This window comes from Aspergillus homomorphus (genome assembly GCF_003184865.1).
Source record: "Aspergillus homomorphus CBS 101889 unplaced genomic scaffold BO97scaffold_51, whole genome shotgun sequence".
Taxonomy (NCBI): domain Eukaryota; kingdom Fungi; phylum Ascomycota; class Eurotiomycetes; order Eurotiales; family Aspergillaceae; genus Aspergillus; species Aspergillus homomorphus.
This window is the reverse complement of record NW_020291937.1, coordinates 55,153-71,299: the sequence shown is the minus strand read 5'-3', so window position 1 is coordinate 71,299 and position 16,147 is coordinate 55,153. Positions and strand designations below refer to the sequence as shown.

The 16,147-nt window shown below is 53.0% G+C and overlaps 6 protein-coding genes and 1 non-coding gene across 7 annotated transcripts; 6 read left to right on the top strand and 1 right to left on the bottom strand.

The window, feature by feature from the left end:
• Nucleotides 1-962: 962 nt before the first annotated feature.
• On the top strand, nucleotides 963-3,345 carry BO97DRAFT_408450 (uncharacterized protein). The gene is made up of 12 exons (XM_025695868.1): nucleotides 963-1,115; nucleotides 1,187-1,303; nucleotides 1,382-1,478; nucleotides 1,547-1,679; nucleotides 1,741-1,822; nucleotides 1,879-2,127; nucleotides 2,183-2,264; nucleotides 2,317-2,377; nucleotides 2,437-2,525; nucleotides 2,578-2,661; nucleotides 2,714-2,780; nucleotides 2,832-3,345. The coding sequence occupies exons 1-12, from the start codon at nucleotides 1,066-1,068 to the stop codon at nucleotides 3,134-3,136; spliced, it is 1,416 nt and encodes a 471-aa protein (XP_025547383.1). The 5' UTR covers nucleotides 963-1,065; the 3' UTR covers nucleotides 3,137-3,345.
• A 319-nt stretch (nucleotides 3,346-3,664) lies between these two features.
• On the top strand, nucleotides 3,665-5,631 carry hmgA (putative homogentisate 1,2-dioxygenase (HmgA)). The gene is made up of 4 exons (XM_025694195.1): nucleotides 3,665-3,811; nucleotides 3,874-4,383; nucleotides 4,452-5,102; nucleotides 5,160-5,631. Exons 1-4 carry the CDS (start codon nucleotides 3,744-3,746, stop codon nucleotides 5,278-5,280), a joined length of 1,350 nt encoding a protein of 449 aa, XP_025547382.1. The 5' UTR covers nucleotides 3,665-3,743; the 3' UTR covers nucleotides 5,281-5,631.
• Nucleotides 5,632-6,274: 643 nt separating this feature from the next.
• Nucleotides 6,275-6,928, top strand: BO97DRAFT_446278 (uncharacterized protein; the record flags this gene model as incomplete). The annotated part of the gene is made up of 2 exons (XM_025698634.1): nucleotides 6,275-6,529; nucleotides 6,587-6,928. 2 exons carry the CDS (start codon nucleotides 6,275-6,277, stop codon nucleotides 6,926-6,928), a joined length of 597 nt encoding a protein of 198 aa, XP_025547381.1.
• Nucleotides 6,929-7,230: 302 nt separating this feature from the next.
• Nucleotides 7,231-7,303, bottom strand: BO97DRAFT_t243. Its single transcript has one exon. It is a non-coding gene; the product is annotated as a tRNA-Phe (tRNA).
• A 634-nt stretch (nucleotides 7,304-7,937) lies between these two features.
• On the top strand, nucleotides 7,938-8,679 carry BO97DRAFT_223147 (uncharacterized protein). The gene is made up of 2 exons (XM_025690660.1): nucleotides 7,938-8,067; nucleotides 8,153-8,679. Exon 2 carries the CDS (start codon nucleotides 8,161-8,163, stop codon nucleotides 8,548-8,550), a length of 390 nt encoding a protein of 129 aa, XP_025547380.1. The 5' UTR covers nucleotides 7,938-8,067; nucleotides 8,153-8,160; the 3' UTR covers nucleotides 8,551-8,679.
• On the top strand, nucleotides 8,370-12,025 carry BO97DRAFT_446277 (glutamine amidotransferase subunit DUG2). The gene is made up of 6 exons (XM_025698633.1): nucleotides 8,370-8,991; nucleotides 9,051-9,176; nucleotides 9,228-9,359; nucleotides 9,418-9,978; nucleotides 10,036-10,222; nucleotides 10,284-12,025. The coding sequence occupies exons 1-6, from the start codon at nucleotides 8,758-8,760 to the stop codon at nucleotides 11,966-11,968; spliced, it is 2,925 nt and encodes a 974-aa protein (XP_025547379.1). The 5' UTR covers nucleotides 8,370-8,757; the 3' UTR covers nucleotides 11,969-12,025.
• Nucleotides 12,026-13,053: 1,028 nt separating this feature from the next.
• Nucleotides 13,054-15,858, top strand: BO97DRAFT_376940 (putative quinate pathway repressor protein QutR; the record flags this gene model as incomplete). The annotated part of the gene is made up of 2 exons (XM_025693040.1): nucleotides 13,054-15,546; nucleotides 15,604-15,858. The coding sequence occupies 2 exons, from the start codon at nucleotides 13,054-13,056 to the stop codon at nucleotides 15,856-15,858; spliced, it is 2,748 nt and encodes a 915-aa protein (XP_025547378.1).
• Nucleotides 15,859-16,147: the final 289 nt, after the last annotated feature.

Genomic DNA, 16,147 nt, shown 5'->3' with positions numbered 1-16,147 from the left:
GTTACACAAGGGCAAAGAGAGGCCGTGTGTGACTGGCTGTACTTGTAACCCTGATCACATCAACAAAAGCAAGCATACCTCAATTTCGCCTCCATTGATCTACCGTCTATAAAGAAATTTGCTCCTGACCAAGGGCAGATGTAATGCTATGATCGGATCTATTACATGAGATTGGAAACAGGAATTATACCTTGCAGCTGGTAAAGGTGCTCTAGGTAGGTGTTTTCAGTACGGCGTAGCTAAGGGTTGACTGACTAGCCTTTTCGCAACGATCTGGGTGCCCATGCAGGACCTTTTTCTCAGCACGGCTCGCAAGTGCGCCACGTTTGAAAGGGGGGGGAACCAATTATAATGGTGGTGGTTACGAGATTGAATGGCGGCAACCTGAAACGGGCGCTTTTTGCTTTTTTTCGATCGGACCAGATCACGAACTAATGCACGACTGCCTTACCAGCTGTCCGCAGATCTTGCGGGTGGAGGTCTAGAGCTGAAAAATCTGGAGCCGTCTACGGAGTAGTCCAGGTCTAGTAGATCGGTAGCTCTCCGCTCCAATTTCGTGCATCAGGCGAACCAGGATGCGTGTTGTTCTGCCAGTGCGCTTGAACGGTACTTGCAGCTCATTACTCTACCAAGCAGAGGATCATCTTTAGGTCAATTGTGGCTGGCTGTGATGTACTGCCGTCCACCTATCCTGATGTCAGATTGATAGTTGAGCTTGCGAATTGCCTGTCGAACGTATGCCCCCTCGGATCTCTTTGGTCATGGTGACATCCCCTCCAGAGCATGTTCAACATCTGGGTTTTTTTGGCATCGGATTTTCCTTTTGAATAAATCCCTCATCTGTTGTTTTCTTTTTTCCTGTCGCAGGAGCCATACTGCACAATGTGAAGGTGATTACATTTTACGCTGTAGTTCTTTATATCAAGCTTCAACTTCTTTTCTCTAGATGCTGTAAATGTGACATCTATCTTCTCCTCACCCAAAACAACGGGAATCATCTCTTTAAGAGGCCTTCCAAGTTACTCCTGAGAACTTAATCAGTTTATCCGTGTAAGACTAGCCAGAATGGTCGTCGAGCTCGTCCCCTACTTCGATGGAATGCAACAGGGGCAAGGGTAAATCTCCCTCCTCTGAGAACCATAATGTGAAATGTTCTGCTCATTAACTCATATCTTTACTTCCACAGATACAATACCTACACCCAGGATATCTGCGTTGCCAACGCCGTGACGGTTAAGCCCGACACTCCACTCCCCGACACCTACGATCTGTATTACCAGAGTGACCTTGTCAGTGACTACAAGTAGGAGTCCCATCACTACTGTGATTCAGAGCCAATTGAGCCTTATCTGACACATGCCCATCTACTTCTTCTCGACAGAAAGCTAGCACAGTCACTTGAAATCAGCGCTGGCGCCGCCATTTCGGGTTGGGGCCAGTCGGCTAAAATCGATGCCAGCTACCTCAACCGCGCGGAGGTAAGTTCTTTCTTGTAACATATTTTTGTCTGGAATACAGTGCACTAAAGATCTTCTCTTGCGTCAAGTTCGAGGCGAGTACGGTGACCTACCAAGTCGAGGTCTCGTCCCAGCAACAGGGAACGATTGGTAACACATATTCGTTCAACAAAATCAAGACAGACAATCCGAATGAGACTTACGGCGATCGCTTCATCACTGGTATAACAGCATCCTATTCCTTCACACTGACGGTCTATATTAACACCGACTTCTGCTTTAGACTTCATCAAGGGCGGCAAGTTCCTGGCTCGGGTGTCCATCACCTCGACCAGCAAATCGACCTCCGAAGAGATCAAGCAATCGTAAGTATCGCTTCCCATACGCGGTTAGGAAAGTTCTTCGTCTAATGAATAGGAAGAGCGGAGGTTGCCTTCTCCATGTACGGAGCCACCGGCAAAGTCACAGAAGAAGTCAAGACCGCCGTGCAGCATATAAACAAGAACTCGCGGACTCGTGTTCGCATGCATGTCTCTGGTGGTGGTGGGACTACGCTATTTAGCGCTGAGTCGGACTCGGATGAGAGCGGATCGCAGCTGTATGAGATCAAGAAGCAAGCGGACAATTTTTACCAAGAGCTCAAAGAGGGTAAACACAGATATAGGCGTTTGTAAGTCGGTTGTGCCTTGGTGCATGGGTCCACAATATTGATTGTGCTGCGGCAGTGCGATTCTCTGGAAATACACGAACGTTCCGAACTTTGAGGGCGCGTTCAGGCCGTTGGACTATACCTTTGCCAGTAAGAAGGTATGACTTTTCTGGGTGGGAGCGTGTTGATTCGCACTGATAATTCTTCTAGAGCTGGACCTTGTTTGAGGACTTCACGCGATATGGTGTGGTCAACGATAGCATCCAGAAAAGTGAGGACAATGTATCCGCTGTCTCATTGCTAGAGCCTCGGTTAATCTCTTAAGTACAGTTCCGGCTACCAAGTTCAACGAAGGGAGAACACAGCAAGCGGCCTTGTACACGGAGGGGACGAACAACGAAGAAGCCATTTCGAACTTGGTAAGTTTATACTAGACAGACATGCTAACCGGCCTTGCTAACTCATCAACAGGTTCAGGCAATCAACAAAGACCCCAGCAAGGTCAATACAGTCGTACCGTATCCTTCACCAGACAAACTCGAGCACAAGCTGTTGGTAAGTGTCACGAGTAGAACAGAAGCAAAGTTTAAAAGCTGACGACCGGAAGCTGTCTATCAAGACAGTCACCATGATTGCCCAGGAAAGAACCCTCAACAACGGCAGCTTGACTGACAGTAAGACGCCCACAGAACCTATGGCATGTTTTTAGCTAACGATGAATACAGTTGCTCTTCCGAAACTCGGACCCAGCGCTGAGAAGCTATTCGAGTTCAAGGCGTATGACTTCGAGAATGTCTTCAAGACCACAGTCGTCTCATTCGGACAAAAAGACGATTCGTACATCTGCCTCGTTGGCCAACGGGTTTCTGACTATGGATATCGGGAGGAAAGCTGCTTTTGGGTGTTCCTGGAGCAAGTGTCTGGTGTTTCGGAGCAGAGGGTCGTTGTCTCCAAGCTCAAGTCTGCGGATTTAGTTCGACTGAGTCGCCAGGAGCCGGGAACGAAGTTTCTCTTCGACTTTTATGCGTGATGTTGTTATCTTAGTGCTTGAATCTTTCTTTTGAGGCTGGATGTTGGCATGATGCCTGATCGCGTCGCGACTAGCGCTTCCTCCAACATGGTTGTGTTTATTGATTGACTTAGGAAACATGCGGCAATCCGCGGAAATTGGCGGGTGTCCGGCCAGGGAGGGAGACAGCGGAAGTGTTCCGTTCTGAAGCACTCATACTCTAATAGCCCACTCTCGAGGAGACAGTCAACATGCAAGTATAACCATATGAAGTATTATTATCATAAGAACCGATAAGGATTCCAGAGTTGTCAATACTCTAGTCTCAATTCTGCTCCCCAACGATGGCTCTCCTCAAGCTACTATACTGCTAGGTCAAATAAAAGGACAGCGGAACCTAGCCGCACGCCGTCCACCCACGGGTCTTCCCCGCCAACGTCAATTCCGCGAGTTTCCCCCGCAAAGCGACTCCGGATTCCCGCGACTGTCGCGTTCCACCATTATATCATCTCACATGTGAATTGGAGGGGTTGCTTTCTTAAGCCCACACCCACACTCCCATCTCTGACTTTTGCACCATCGTCTCAAAACACCCTTCATAATACATCCCTCCAAGTCACGGATCAACATGCCAGTCACCAATTTCTCCCATCCGGATCCGTATTCCTACCAGACAGGCTTCGACTCGTACCATGAGTATGTTCCGCCTTGTCTAGCTTCTAGCTTTAAACCCCAGCTAATGCCTATTATTCTCACAGAACCGAAGCCATCAAAGGTGCCCTACCAGTAGGACAGAACTCCCCGCAGAAAGCCCCCTACGGTCTGTACACCGAAAAGCTGTCCGGCACAGCGTTCACCGCGCCCCGACACGAAAACCGACAAACATGGGTCTACCGCATAATTCCAGCCGCAGCCCACGAGAACTTTGTCGCTGAAGAAGAGGACTCCTATCACACGCGCATGACTACCGAAACCCACCAGCTTCACCATATCCCGAACCAACTACGATGGAACCCCTTCGATCTGGACGAAACCGTCGACTGGGTCCACGGCCTTCATCTGGTGGCCGGGGCCGGCGATCCCACTCTGAAGCAGGGACTAGGGATCATCTTGTATGCAGCGGGCAAGGATATGGGCAAGGAGGCATTCTACTCGGCCGACGGAGACTTCCTAATTGTGCCGCAGCATGGAGTGCTGGACATCCAGACGGAACTGGGCCGACTGGTGGTCCGCCCGAATGAGATCTGCGTGATCCCTCGGGGTGTGCGGTACGATCCCCTTTACCGGCAATTTTACCCACTCATGAGCAAGAGAGATCTGACAAATCTACGAACAGGTACCGCGTCACCCTCCCCGCGGGTCCCGTACGAGGCTACATCTGCGAGCTGTACCAGGGCCACTACCAGCTGCCGGAGTTGGGCCCGATCGGGTCCAACTGCCTAGCCAATGCGCGCGACTTCCAAGCTCCCGTGGCATCCTTCGACGACGAAGAGGAGCCCGCAGAATACCGGCTGTACAGCAAGTTCGCCAACAAGCTCTACTCAGCGCGGCAGCAGCACACGCCCTTCGACATCGTGGCGTGGCACGGCAACTACTACCCCTACAAGTACGACCTGGGGCGCTTCAACACGATCGGCTCCATCTCGTTCGACCACCCGGACCCGTCCATTTTCACCGTGCTGACCGGGCCCTCCGACCACGCCGGCACCGCCATCGCCGACTTCGTCATCTTCCCGCCCCGCTGGCTGGTGCAGGAGAACACCTTCCGCCCGCCGTGGTACCACCGCAACACCATGTCGGAGTTCATGGGCCTCATCACCGGGAACTATGATGCCAAGACCGGTGGGGGCTTTCAGCCCGCTGGCGCGAGCTTGCATAATGTCATGAGTGCGCACGGCCCGGATTCCGATGCCTTTGAGGGCGCGAGTAATGCTGAGCTGAAGCCGGCGAAGGTTGGGGATGGTAGTATGGCGTTTATGTTTGAGAGGTGAGTTTTAACTTCCCCGTGTCGCTTTGCAGGGTGGTGCTGATGTGATGGGTATAGCTGTTTGATGGTTGGGGTCTCGGAGTGGGGGCTGAAGACTTGCCAGAAGGTGCAGGAGGAGTATAATGAGCATAGCTGGCAGCCGCTCAAGCGTCACTTCAAGAATCCGAACAAGCAATGAGTGTGTGCATGAGATGAATAGCAGGAAGCTAGCTCGAGCGTAGGGATTTGCAACAAGCAGTGTGTGAGCCAGGGACACATACAATATATGTTGTACCAGAGATTGGACGTGATCAAGATTCTGCTGAAAAGTGACCAAGTGTAAAGATCTCCGGAGATGACATCTGGAAAGACATGCGATCCTCAACTGGCTGGAATTACTCCTTCATACTTTATGCCTATCTTCTAGTTAAAAACTCCTCTTGGCCGTGCTTGGTAGTTGGGGGCAAGCTTGTACTTCGGATTGTTTTACTCCGCCAGCTTCCAGCCTGCGCTGATCAACAGGCTAGCAGATTGGTTAATGAAAACTTGCAGATCATTTTCACTCCCCAAGATCTCATGAATGAAAGACAGAGACAAGACTTGCCTTGTTGATGGCAGGGAGTTCATCTGATCAATTAGCGGGCCCAATTGGCTGACCCACAGAGACAGGCAAGCAAGTCTCCCCGTCTCGGCCTGCAACTTGACTCGTCTTTTTAGTCCGCATTCCTACAGCAGTCGAGCACCACTCTCCGCGTCTCGACGTTGAATCTTTGCCAATTTCACCAGAATATGATGCTACATCGTCATCTGAGCCATGGCAGACAGATGGAGAAGTCTTCCCTTTTGGAGACGGTGGGTCTGTCAGCGACATTCTGAAGAGGGGATTCTGGCATACGAACATATATAAACCCCAAGTGTATCTGGGGGCGAGAGGAGCGGAAAAGCAAACTCAATCTACGACCTGCACGTCCTCTGCGAGAAGCCTCTCTCAACGAATGTAGAAGTGGTATGTACAGTACCTGCAGGTGCCATTTTACCAGAAGACCACCTAGCACTCTCTCCCTTTCCAATCCCCATTCCCAACTTCCCCAACCGTGACCGCAACCCACCACAACAAGTCCTAGCCCAACTAACCTCCAGAAAAGTGCAAAGCCGTCGTTCATAAAGCCAAAACCAAGCCTCACCTGAAAGTAATGTGTGGCTTCTCACGCCGCTTCGACACCTACCGGGAAGTGCGCTCGAAAATCACACCGCGGCTAACCGGGCGGCCCTCCATCCTCCGCAGCCAGACCTGCGACAAATACGACCCCTCAGGCTTCTACGTTGCCTACGCCGCCTGGTCGGCCGGGGTCTTCGTCGATATGGCAGTGCACGACATCGACCTAACACTCTTGTTTCTGGGCGAGGACTCCCTACCCAAAAGCATCGCGGCCTACGGCATCACCGCCGTGCAGCCCGAGCTGAAATAGTACAACGACTACGACAACGCGGTGGGGACCGTCGAGTTCTGGGGCGGTAAGGTCGCCTACTACTACTGCTCTCGCATGATGCCGCACGGCCAGGAGGATACCACCGAGGTCATCGGCACCGAGGGGAAGTTGTCCGTCAATATTAACCCGCAGCGGGACTTTGTGAATTATGATCATCTGGGCGGAAATTACGCGCGATGTGCCGCCGAATTTGTGGGGAGGCTTGGCGAGGCGTTTGTGCGTGAGGCGAATGAGTTTTCCTTGGTTTGTTTGGAGGGGTCGGCTTTGCCGGTTAGGTTGGGCAATGCGGTTAAGGCTGTCGAGATTGGGGCGTATTTGCAGGAGGCTTTGGTCACGGGGAAGCAGATTCGGTTTTGATGAGATGGGGAGGGGGTTTGAGTGCGCAGTTGTAATTGGGTAGACTTTTTGGTTGTGGTGATGAGGGTGGAATATATAGTCGGGAAGCAGCGGTGATATTGAAAGATGAGGTGCTGAGTCCATGCCAGTTAGAGCGGTAGATATTTCAAGTTCTTGCTAGCTGTCAAACCGCGCTCATTTCATGTTCAGTCTAGACGAAATTTGAATATCATCGGATGCGATCGCAGACTCCAATGCTACGGAATAGCTGTGCGACAATAAGAGTGTGACTAACAAGCGCAAGGCCAAAAAGTCAAAAAGAATGGGACGAGCCGGGCTTGAACCGGCCACCTCCAGATCTTCAGTCTGACGCGCTCCCAGATGCGCCATCGTCCCTGGTGATTGAGGAAGGATGCACCTTATAAAAATATAAGCCAAATATAAACCTCAAGCAGTGCTGCACAACATCCCTGCCAACTCATCTGGCACTCACTGTAGCTCTCGCCGGCTTCCAAATTGGGTTGTTGGGCTGATTCAAGAAACTACTCTCAAGCCCAAGCAAAGATCGATATTTTTCACACCGTACACAATTGATACTGAATAAAAGAAGCACGATGCATATTCATTGAGAGCACCTAAATGTATATATCGCTAATACCTATCTAAGTCAAGGTAACGGCCAAGCCTAAGCGATCCTCTCGCGAGACTGCCCTCATTGTCAAGATCCCAACTCCCCGGAACTGTGCTCCCCAGGGGCCTGCGAATGACGTGGCCTATCCGGAATCTGACCTTCGGGCGTACACTCCTGCCGGCTCATGTATCGCAGTGCGAGAGGTAAGGCACCTCAGTGGCCGGAGGATTATTATCGGATTCCTACAGTTGGCCGTTTGATCATCGGCCTACATCGAGGCGAGAAAGTCTGCCTGAGATGTACCGCAACGTACGTCAGGACGCATTGGTCTTTCCTCGAGCTCCTACTGGGCGTGCTGCCACCGTTCATAACCGTTGCCCCTTTTTATCTCTTGCCGGCAGCTTTATAAAGATAAGAGACTTCCCCCATGGATTCCCGAGGCCAGACTTCATGATCTATAGGATGCTTCAGTTACCATGTCGACAACTACGACCGACACGCTGATTGCGAGCCTGATTTGGGAGCCGTGGTGAGTATTTTCGTTGGTTGCTCATCGAATTTGCCAATCCATGATTAATCTCTAGCGCTCAAAAGAGTCACTGACAAGCGCCCAGGGAGAAATATGGCTGGAGGACGCCGGTTATTGAGCAGCGAGGTAAGAATGAGAGTGGTTTCCTTTGCAGGCGATGATGGCTATGGCGGTCTCAATGGCGGTCTGCTTCCTTTACACCGCCACACCGCCCGGCGATCCTCATTGGGGCCACCATCCCTCATTTCATCATTCATCCATCCATTCATTCTGTATTATTGCTTTTTACTCTACACTGTGAACGCCAAGACATCCTCCAGCATTCCTCGCGGGCTCAATCTCACAATTTCCTGTCAGTCTCGCAACATCTATGACTGGTCTACCCCCGGGGCAAGGAACATTGAATTACCCCTGACTTACTTCTTCGTCCTCGTCCCCGTCGTGGCTGTGTCTAATTCGTGTGTCCGATCTCGCTCCGCCTGACTCACCCTCACGCGATCAAAACCACGAGCTGTTGCTGCGTCTCACCGCATCCCATTTTATTCCCTTTTCCCATCACATCATATTCCCACGTCACGTGAACTCAGCCATTGATCCTGCAGAATCATCCTAATTTCTGAACTTCCAAGAATCAATCCCTCAGATTTAGAACCCAAGACTGAAATCTTTTGGGCTCCATTGCCGGGAGCAATGGACCATACAGTACTCGTCGAGTCTGATAGTACCTCGGAGACCGATGATCAGACCAAGATCTGGGAGTCCGACCCGCGCTCCGTGATAGCCCATCTGGCCCAGGATGAGCCTGAACATTCCGCCCCGGTCGAGTGTGGAATCGGCCACCGCGTCCAGGCCAGTCGCTCCGTTCTAGCCCTCGTTGTCGACAAAGAATGTGTCTTTGCCGGTCTGCAAGGCGGAGACATCGTAGTACGTGAAAGCAATCCCGCAGGTAATCGATTGTCAGTCACTAATATTGGAAAATCCAGGCATGGTCTTTGGAGACCTACGATCTGGTACTCTCGGTGCACGCCCACCAGGAAAGTGTGCTTGATCTCTATCTGTCCGAGGATGGAGAGTTGCTCTTCTCTACAGGCGGAGATTCCGTGATTAATGTAGAGTTCTACCCTCATTTTCTCCTGGCAGGCGCGTATTGACCATGGTAGGTATGGTCGACGAGGACCTTTGATCGGCTGTATTCCATCCATTCCCATCACGATGTGGGAGACATTTTCGCGGTCGCCTATTCGTCTAGCTTGAAGACGATCTACTGCGGCGCCCAAAACACAAGTATCCAGGTCCGTTCCCTTCCCTATCCTTGGGGACTTCGGAACGAGTGATTGCTGATTCTGCCAGTGGTGCGACATCTCTCAAACCGATGCGGCTTCAACCCAATCATCAGCGGCTCAATTGTCCAGACGGACTCATCGCTTTTTCGACTCCAGGGGTCCGGATGGCTCGCGTGCGCCCCGACCGGACGCAGGCGCCGAGGGACCTCACACAGTCATGCAGGGTGGTCAAGTGCTAACCTTCAAGCGCGACCACCACAAGCTTTTTGCTCATCACGGCTATGTCTACACCATGCTCCTGGTGAAGGGTTTGATCGAGTCGGCCCCGGAGGAAGAGGTGCTTCTGACTGGTGCCGGCGATGGAGTGGTCAAGCTGTGGCGATTAGAGCAGAACTCGGCCAATGCAGTCCCGTCCCAGGTTGCCAAGCTGCAGAACGGCGACTCCGTCCTCTCTATCGCGGTGGACGGCTCCTTCCTCTACTGTGGTCTTGCTGGAGGCGCGCTGAATATCTGGAATCTTGATTCTCGACAGCTGGTGAAGCGGATTGCGATGCACACGGGTGACCTGTGGGCTGTGGACATCATCCATGGTGTCGCGGTGTGTGGAGACTCCAACGGTGTGATTAAGGTAAGAGGTTCTGAGTGTCCACTGCTATGGTAACAAGTGGCTGACACCGCATCCCAGAAATTCAACTCGCGATTCGAGGAGATCGGCAGTTGGGTCGCGCACGGAGGTACCATGCTCGCGTCCGCAGCTGGGCAGTACAAAGATCGGTACATCTACGCCAGCGGCGGCAACGATAACACGGTCGGCATCTGGGATCTGACAGACGTGACTCGAGGCCAAGCTGAAAAGCCACCGATTAACAACGGTAAGATTCTGTGCATATGATATTTAGGGCAAGACGAACTGGTCTTTATTAACGGCTATAGATGAAATGGTCAACTCCCTGGCCAAGTTTGTCGCCTACAAGACTGTCTCGGCTAGTCCCAAGTTCGCCGTCGAATGCAACCAGGGCGCTGCGTTCCTTCGTCGCCACTGTATCTATCTCGGAGCGAAGACCAACTTGTTAACAACTGGAGCGGACACGAATCCCATCGTACACGCTCGATTCGATGCCACGTCCTCGGACAAAGTCGATAAAACAATTCTTTTCTACGGTCACTACGATGTTGTTGGCGCGGATGCTAACGCAGCCAAATGGAAGACCGACCCGTACCAACTCACCTCCATTGATGGGTTCCTCTACGGCCGCGGCGTGTCGGACAATAAGGGTCCCATCCTAGCGGCACTTTACGCGGCTGCGGACCTCGCCCGGCAGAAGGCGCTCCGCTGCAACGTGGTCTTCCTCATCGAAGGTGAAGAAGAGTCGGGATCTCAGAACTTCCACGAAACGGTGCGCAAGCACAAACCTCAGATTGGCCCGGTGGACTGGATTCTTTTGGCCAACAGTTACTGGCTCGATGACTACAATCCATGCTTGACGTATGGCCTACGTGGTGTGGTCAATGCCAACCTTGTTGTGCAAAGCGACCACCCCGACCTTCACAGCGGCATCGACGGAAGTTCCTTACTGGATGAGCCCCTCAAAGATCTCACTATGCTCTTGAGCACGTTTGTCGGACCTAAGGGCCGGATTAATCTGCCAGGGTTCCATGAGCCCGTCCTTCCGCTGACTGAGGCCGAGAAACAGCGGTACACCGCGATCGCCGACATTCTCCTTCCCCACCATCCGGAGATCACCGACAGCGACGCGTTCATCAACTCGCTCATGCACCGCTGGCGTGAGCCTTCCCTGACGATCCACTCCATCGAGGTGCCGGGCAGCAGCAAGAGCGCGACGACCACAATCTCGCGCAAAGCCAAAGCCAGCCTGTCGATTCGACTGGTGCCGAACCAGACAGCCGACGAGGTGGCGACCAACCTGACGCTGTTTGCACAGGAACACTTCGATAGTCTGGAGTCGCAGAACGACCTTACCGTCGAGATCACGGGCAAATCCGACCCCTGGCTGGGCGACCCGGACAACGAGATGTTCCAAACGCTGGCCGACGCGATCGCAGCCGCCTGGACCCCGGACACGACCACCCAGCGACATCAATATCCACCCATTCACTCAGCCCCCGAACGCACACTGGAGGCCGCCAAGCGTGGGAAGGAGCAGCACCCGCGTCTCAAGCGGGCAGACTCAGGGGATAGTCTCGCGTCGCACATCGATCGCATCATCATGAGCACGACGATCTCGTCTACCGGCAAGGCCGCGCACAAGCGGTCATCCCTGAGCACCGCCGTGCCGACTTCCTCCACCCTGACGAGCAAATCGGGCACCACAACGCTCGCTGCGGACGAACCCGCGACCGCGCAGACAACGACGGCGCCTGAGGTGGTCGCTCGCAGCGAGCCGGCCCGGGTGCGTCCCATCTACATCCGCGAGGGTGGCTCTATCCCTACCATCCGGTTCCTGGAGAAGGAGTTCTCGGCCCCGGCGGCCAATCTGCCTTGTGGACAGGCCAGCGACAATGCGCATCTGTACAATGAACGGTTGCGGGTGGAGAACTTGTATAAAAGCCGGGAGATTTTTGGATATGTATTTTCACGCTTGCCGGAGAGATTGTAGATACCTTTGGAATTTTGGTCTGGAATTGGATTTGTGTGTTAAAGACGTTGTTTGGGCTGGTGCGCGGGGGGGGGGGGGGGGGGGTTCATAGGTTCGGATATTCTCATACTAAGTATAAGCCATTAGACTGAAAGGAGTTCCATGTCAAAATGTGTCAAAGTGTGAGATGATGGTTAGTTGGATGATGGTACAGTACTTTGTATTGACTCCGCCAGGCAGCGATAATTGGTGCCTTGGGATCCCACCGGCCCGGTTTGAGTTGCAGCGGAAGAACAAAGGAATCAGGAAGCTGGATACGATGATCTGCAGGGTCATAATAGACAATCATCAAGATTACTCCCACATTGCGACTGATTAATTCGCTGTGAATGATACTTACTCTGCTTTCTCAATCTTGACCACCATGATTAGCAATGCAATGAAAAAAACACTCACCCAGCCAACCTCGTGTCCAACGCGGTTCAGTTGTGGGAAGACCCCACGGGGTAAAGGGAAAATTGGACAAGAAGAAAGGATTCCATAAAATGATTTAGTCTAAGCGCGAGTGGACGAACGGCTGAGCCTTTCTCCGCATTTCTTGGCCGCCTCCAACCGCTTTGCCGCTCTGGTTCTTTTCCACTTTTCCACTTTTCCCCCCACCGGCATTTTCCACCGATCGCTCCTTTGGTATTCCCTCATCTTACCTTACCTTAGGTTTCCCTCTTCCTTCCTTCTCCCTCCCCCCACACATCCTCCTCGCTCCAAACCAGTTCGGCCTTCTCCGTCTCCCACACATTCCACCGGCCCTTTTCTCCATCTCTATTTCTCCGGTCTCTCGTGCGCGACACACAAATCACTTCTGCTGTCATCCTTCTTATCGTTCGTCGACCCCTCGGTTCAGCCCACCCCTCTTTGGCTTGTTCCGCAGATTTCGCGCCGAACCCCAATGGCCTAAAGCTACCTAGTCCCTTCTACACCCTGTCGGTTCTTGCATCGCGTCTTCCTGAGTCATGCGCTGGTCGGTCAGAGATCACACGTCCAATATCTCGCCCACCCTCCCCCGATAAGACCGCTCAACGACCACCATCCACCCCTCGGCCACCATAATGTCTGTTGTCGTGAAACCACTCAAGCGCAAACGGGATGACCTCGAAGGGCCCCTCGCACAGAACCATCGACGCTTGTCGCAGAGCCCTTATGTCTCGAGCGGCTCTCAATCGGTAGAGCCTGCGTACGGAGAGGAGCCCCCCCGAAGCCGAATCCACAGCCTCTCCGGAGAGAATCCGGAGGCATCACACTGGTTTGCCCCCTCGTTGCGGGGAGTAACATCCAGCCGCGGATCCCCGACAGCCTTCGAAGGCACCTTCCCCGTCCCGCGCAAATTCGCGCGAAATTCTTCCATCGTGCTGATCGGCATCCGAGGAACCGGCAAATCCAGTCTGGCAGTGATCCTGGCGGCCACCTCGGGGCGGAGGTTAATCGATGCGGACCGTTACTTCCAGCAGATCACCGGGCGGTCGCGGGCAGCATACAAGAAGGAATTCAATCTGGTCGAGTATCGGCAGCAGGAAGCCCGGGTGATGGAGTCGATGCTGGCAGAACATCAAGAAGGCTGTGTGATCGCCTGCGGGCCCGGCTCCATGGAACGTAGCGGGCAGATGCTGCTCCGCGAGTACGCCCGCACGCACCCGGTCATTTACCTCATTCGCGACGCGGAGAGCATCCAGTCCTATCTGAAGGCGTGGAATATCGACAAGGTTCGCCGGTTCCTGGAGCTGTCGGGCCCCATCTACCGGGCGTGTTCCAACCTGGAGTTCTTCAACGTGTCGGAGAAAGGCATGACGGATCATGCGGCTGCCAAGGATGGTAACCACGCTCAATTAGAACTGGAGCTGGATCAGCGGTTCCAGGCGATCACGCCCTTTTTGACTCTGAAGCGGTTGCAGCTCGACTTCCTCCGGTTCATTGCGTTCGCCACGGGAGATGCGACCGATCTGAGTAGTCATAACGCGTCGTTCCCGCTGTCAACGCAGCCGATTGAGTCCCGCGCTTTCACTTATGCTGTGACGGTGCCGATCTCTTCTTTGTTAGAGCGTGATCTAGATATTGAAGATCTGGAGTCCACGTCTGATGCGTTCGAATTGAAGATCGATATCACTGAGCCGCCATCGTCTCGTTTGGCCGTTGACTCTGGTATTGCTGACAAAATTAGCCATGCGGTTGCCAATATCCGACGAAATACGGTGGTCCCACTCATCTACCACGTGGAAAGCAACGTAGGCTCCGGTAGCCATGTTGGGGAGCACACGGATCGTTCGCGACGCTCCAACAATGAATACTTGAATCTTCTTCAGCATGGTCTCCGCTTGGCTCCGGAATTTGTGACAGTCGACTTGTCATATGGGGACGATATCTTGTCACAGATCATCGCTTCAAAAGGATCAAGCCGCGTGATAGGCCATTTCGCTGCCGTCCATGCTCCGCCGAAGGGATGGGATGACCCGTCATACATGAACCTCTATGAACGTGCTAGACGGCTGGGCTGTGATCTAGTGCGATTAAGCCAGCCTGCGAACTCCATAGACGATAATTTTGCCGTCCAACGGTTTCGCGATTCTTTCAAAACTCTTCCAGCACCTCAGCTCCCCCTCATAGCATACAACTCGGGTCTTCTAGGCCGGTTATCATGTTGTTTCAACCCGATATTGACACCTGTCACCCACCACTCTCTCCTTTCCGAAACTCAATTGAAAGGACTTCCCTGCATCACGTTGCGTGAAGCGCAAGAAGCTCTCTACTCCTCTTTCACTTTGGACCCTTTGCAGTTCTTTCTCTTTGGTGGCAACGTCACCTACAGTCTGTCTCCCATCATGCACAACGCGGCATACAACCTTTGTGGCATGCCCCATGTGTACAGAACTCACCAGTCATCTACCTTACGCGGACTGAATGATCTGGTGTCTAATCCTTATTTTGGCGGTACGAGTGTCAGCTTGCCGTACAAGACCGAAGTAATTACCCTCCTTCACTCGATGTCTCCCCATGCTCGTGCCATTGGGGCGGTGAACACGTTAGTCCCCATCCGAGAAATGGATGAAAAGGCGATAGACTCGGCCAATTCCCCCTTACACATGGGTAAGAGCCGCGCAGGTCCCGTCAAGGCTTTACACGGCGACAACACCGACTGGATCGGAATCGGCAATTGCTTCCGACGAGGACTGTCCCCCGCCAATGCCATCCGACCCTTGTCTACGGGCTTGGTTATTGGCGCAGGTGGCATGGCCCGCGCGGCTGTGTACGCTATGATCCATCTGGGTGTGCAGAATATCTTTGTGTTCAACCGCACCGTGGCCAATGCGGAGAAACTCGCTCGACACTACAACCAGCAGAATCTTCAGTCCCCCGGCCGCGAAGGGTCCTCAAGCCGTCCTCACGTTCAAGTCCTGCATTCCCCACATGACAGCTGGCCTGTCAACTTCAAGCAGCCGACTGTCATTTGCTCCTGCATTCCTACGCACAGTATCGGAGGCGAACCGGCGCCCAACACTGAAATACCCTCGCAGTGGCTAGAGAGCCCAACGGGTGGTGTAGTCGTCGAGGTAAGTTTTCCCATGGGAAATCATCGATGCGAAGCAATTGCTAACGGCACCGTCTAGTTGGCCTACAAATCTCTCAATACCCCTCTGATCAAACAAATCCGCGCTCTCTCCCACCGCGGCTGGGTGGCGTTGGATGGGTTGGACGTCCTTCCTGAGCAAGGATTTGCTCAGTTCGAGTTGTTCACTGGCCGCCGCGCGCCCCGGCGGATGATGCGGACTGTGGTCTTGAAGGAGTATAAGGAAGAGGAAGGGCAGCACGACCAGCAAGCCATCCAGAGCAGGCTTGAGAATCTGAATGGGCAACCTACGTGATGTTCCTTAGCCTTTGGCCCACAATAGTAGGAGCAGCTTAGTAGCTGCTGTTAATGCAGTTTCATGACTATAGTGGCGTGACTTGTCTGTGCACGCTTGATATGACTTCATACCGGATGTCTATCCAAATCTACGTATTTCGGTTTTGCTTGGCTTAAGCTCCCTATCCCTTGCCCTTCTCGCCCGCTTCATGGGTGCCTCGTGTCTACTTGGCTCCTCTCAAGTCACATCGGGATGAATAGTCATGTATTTCTTGGCGTGTCAATGCGGTTGAACGGTATGGTTTCTG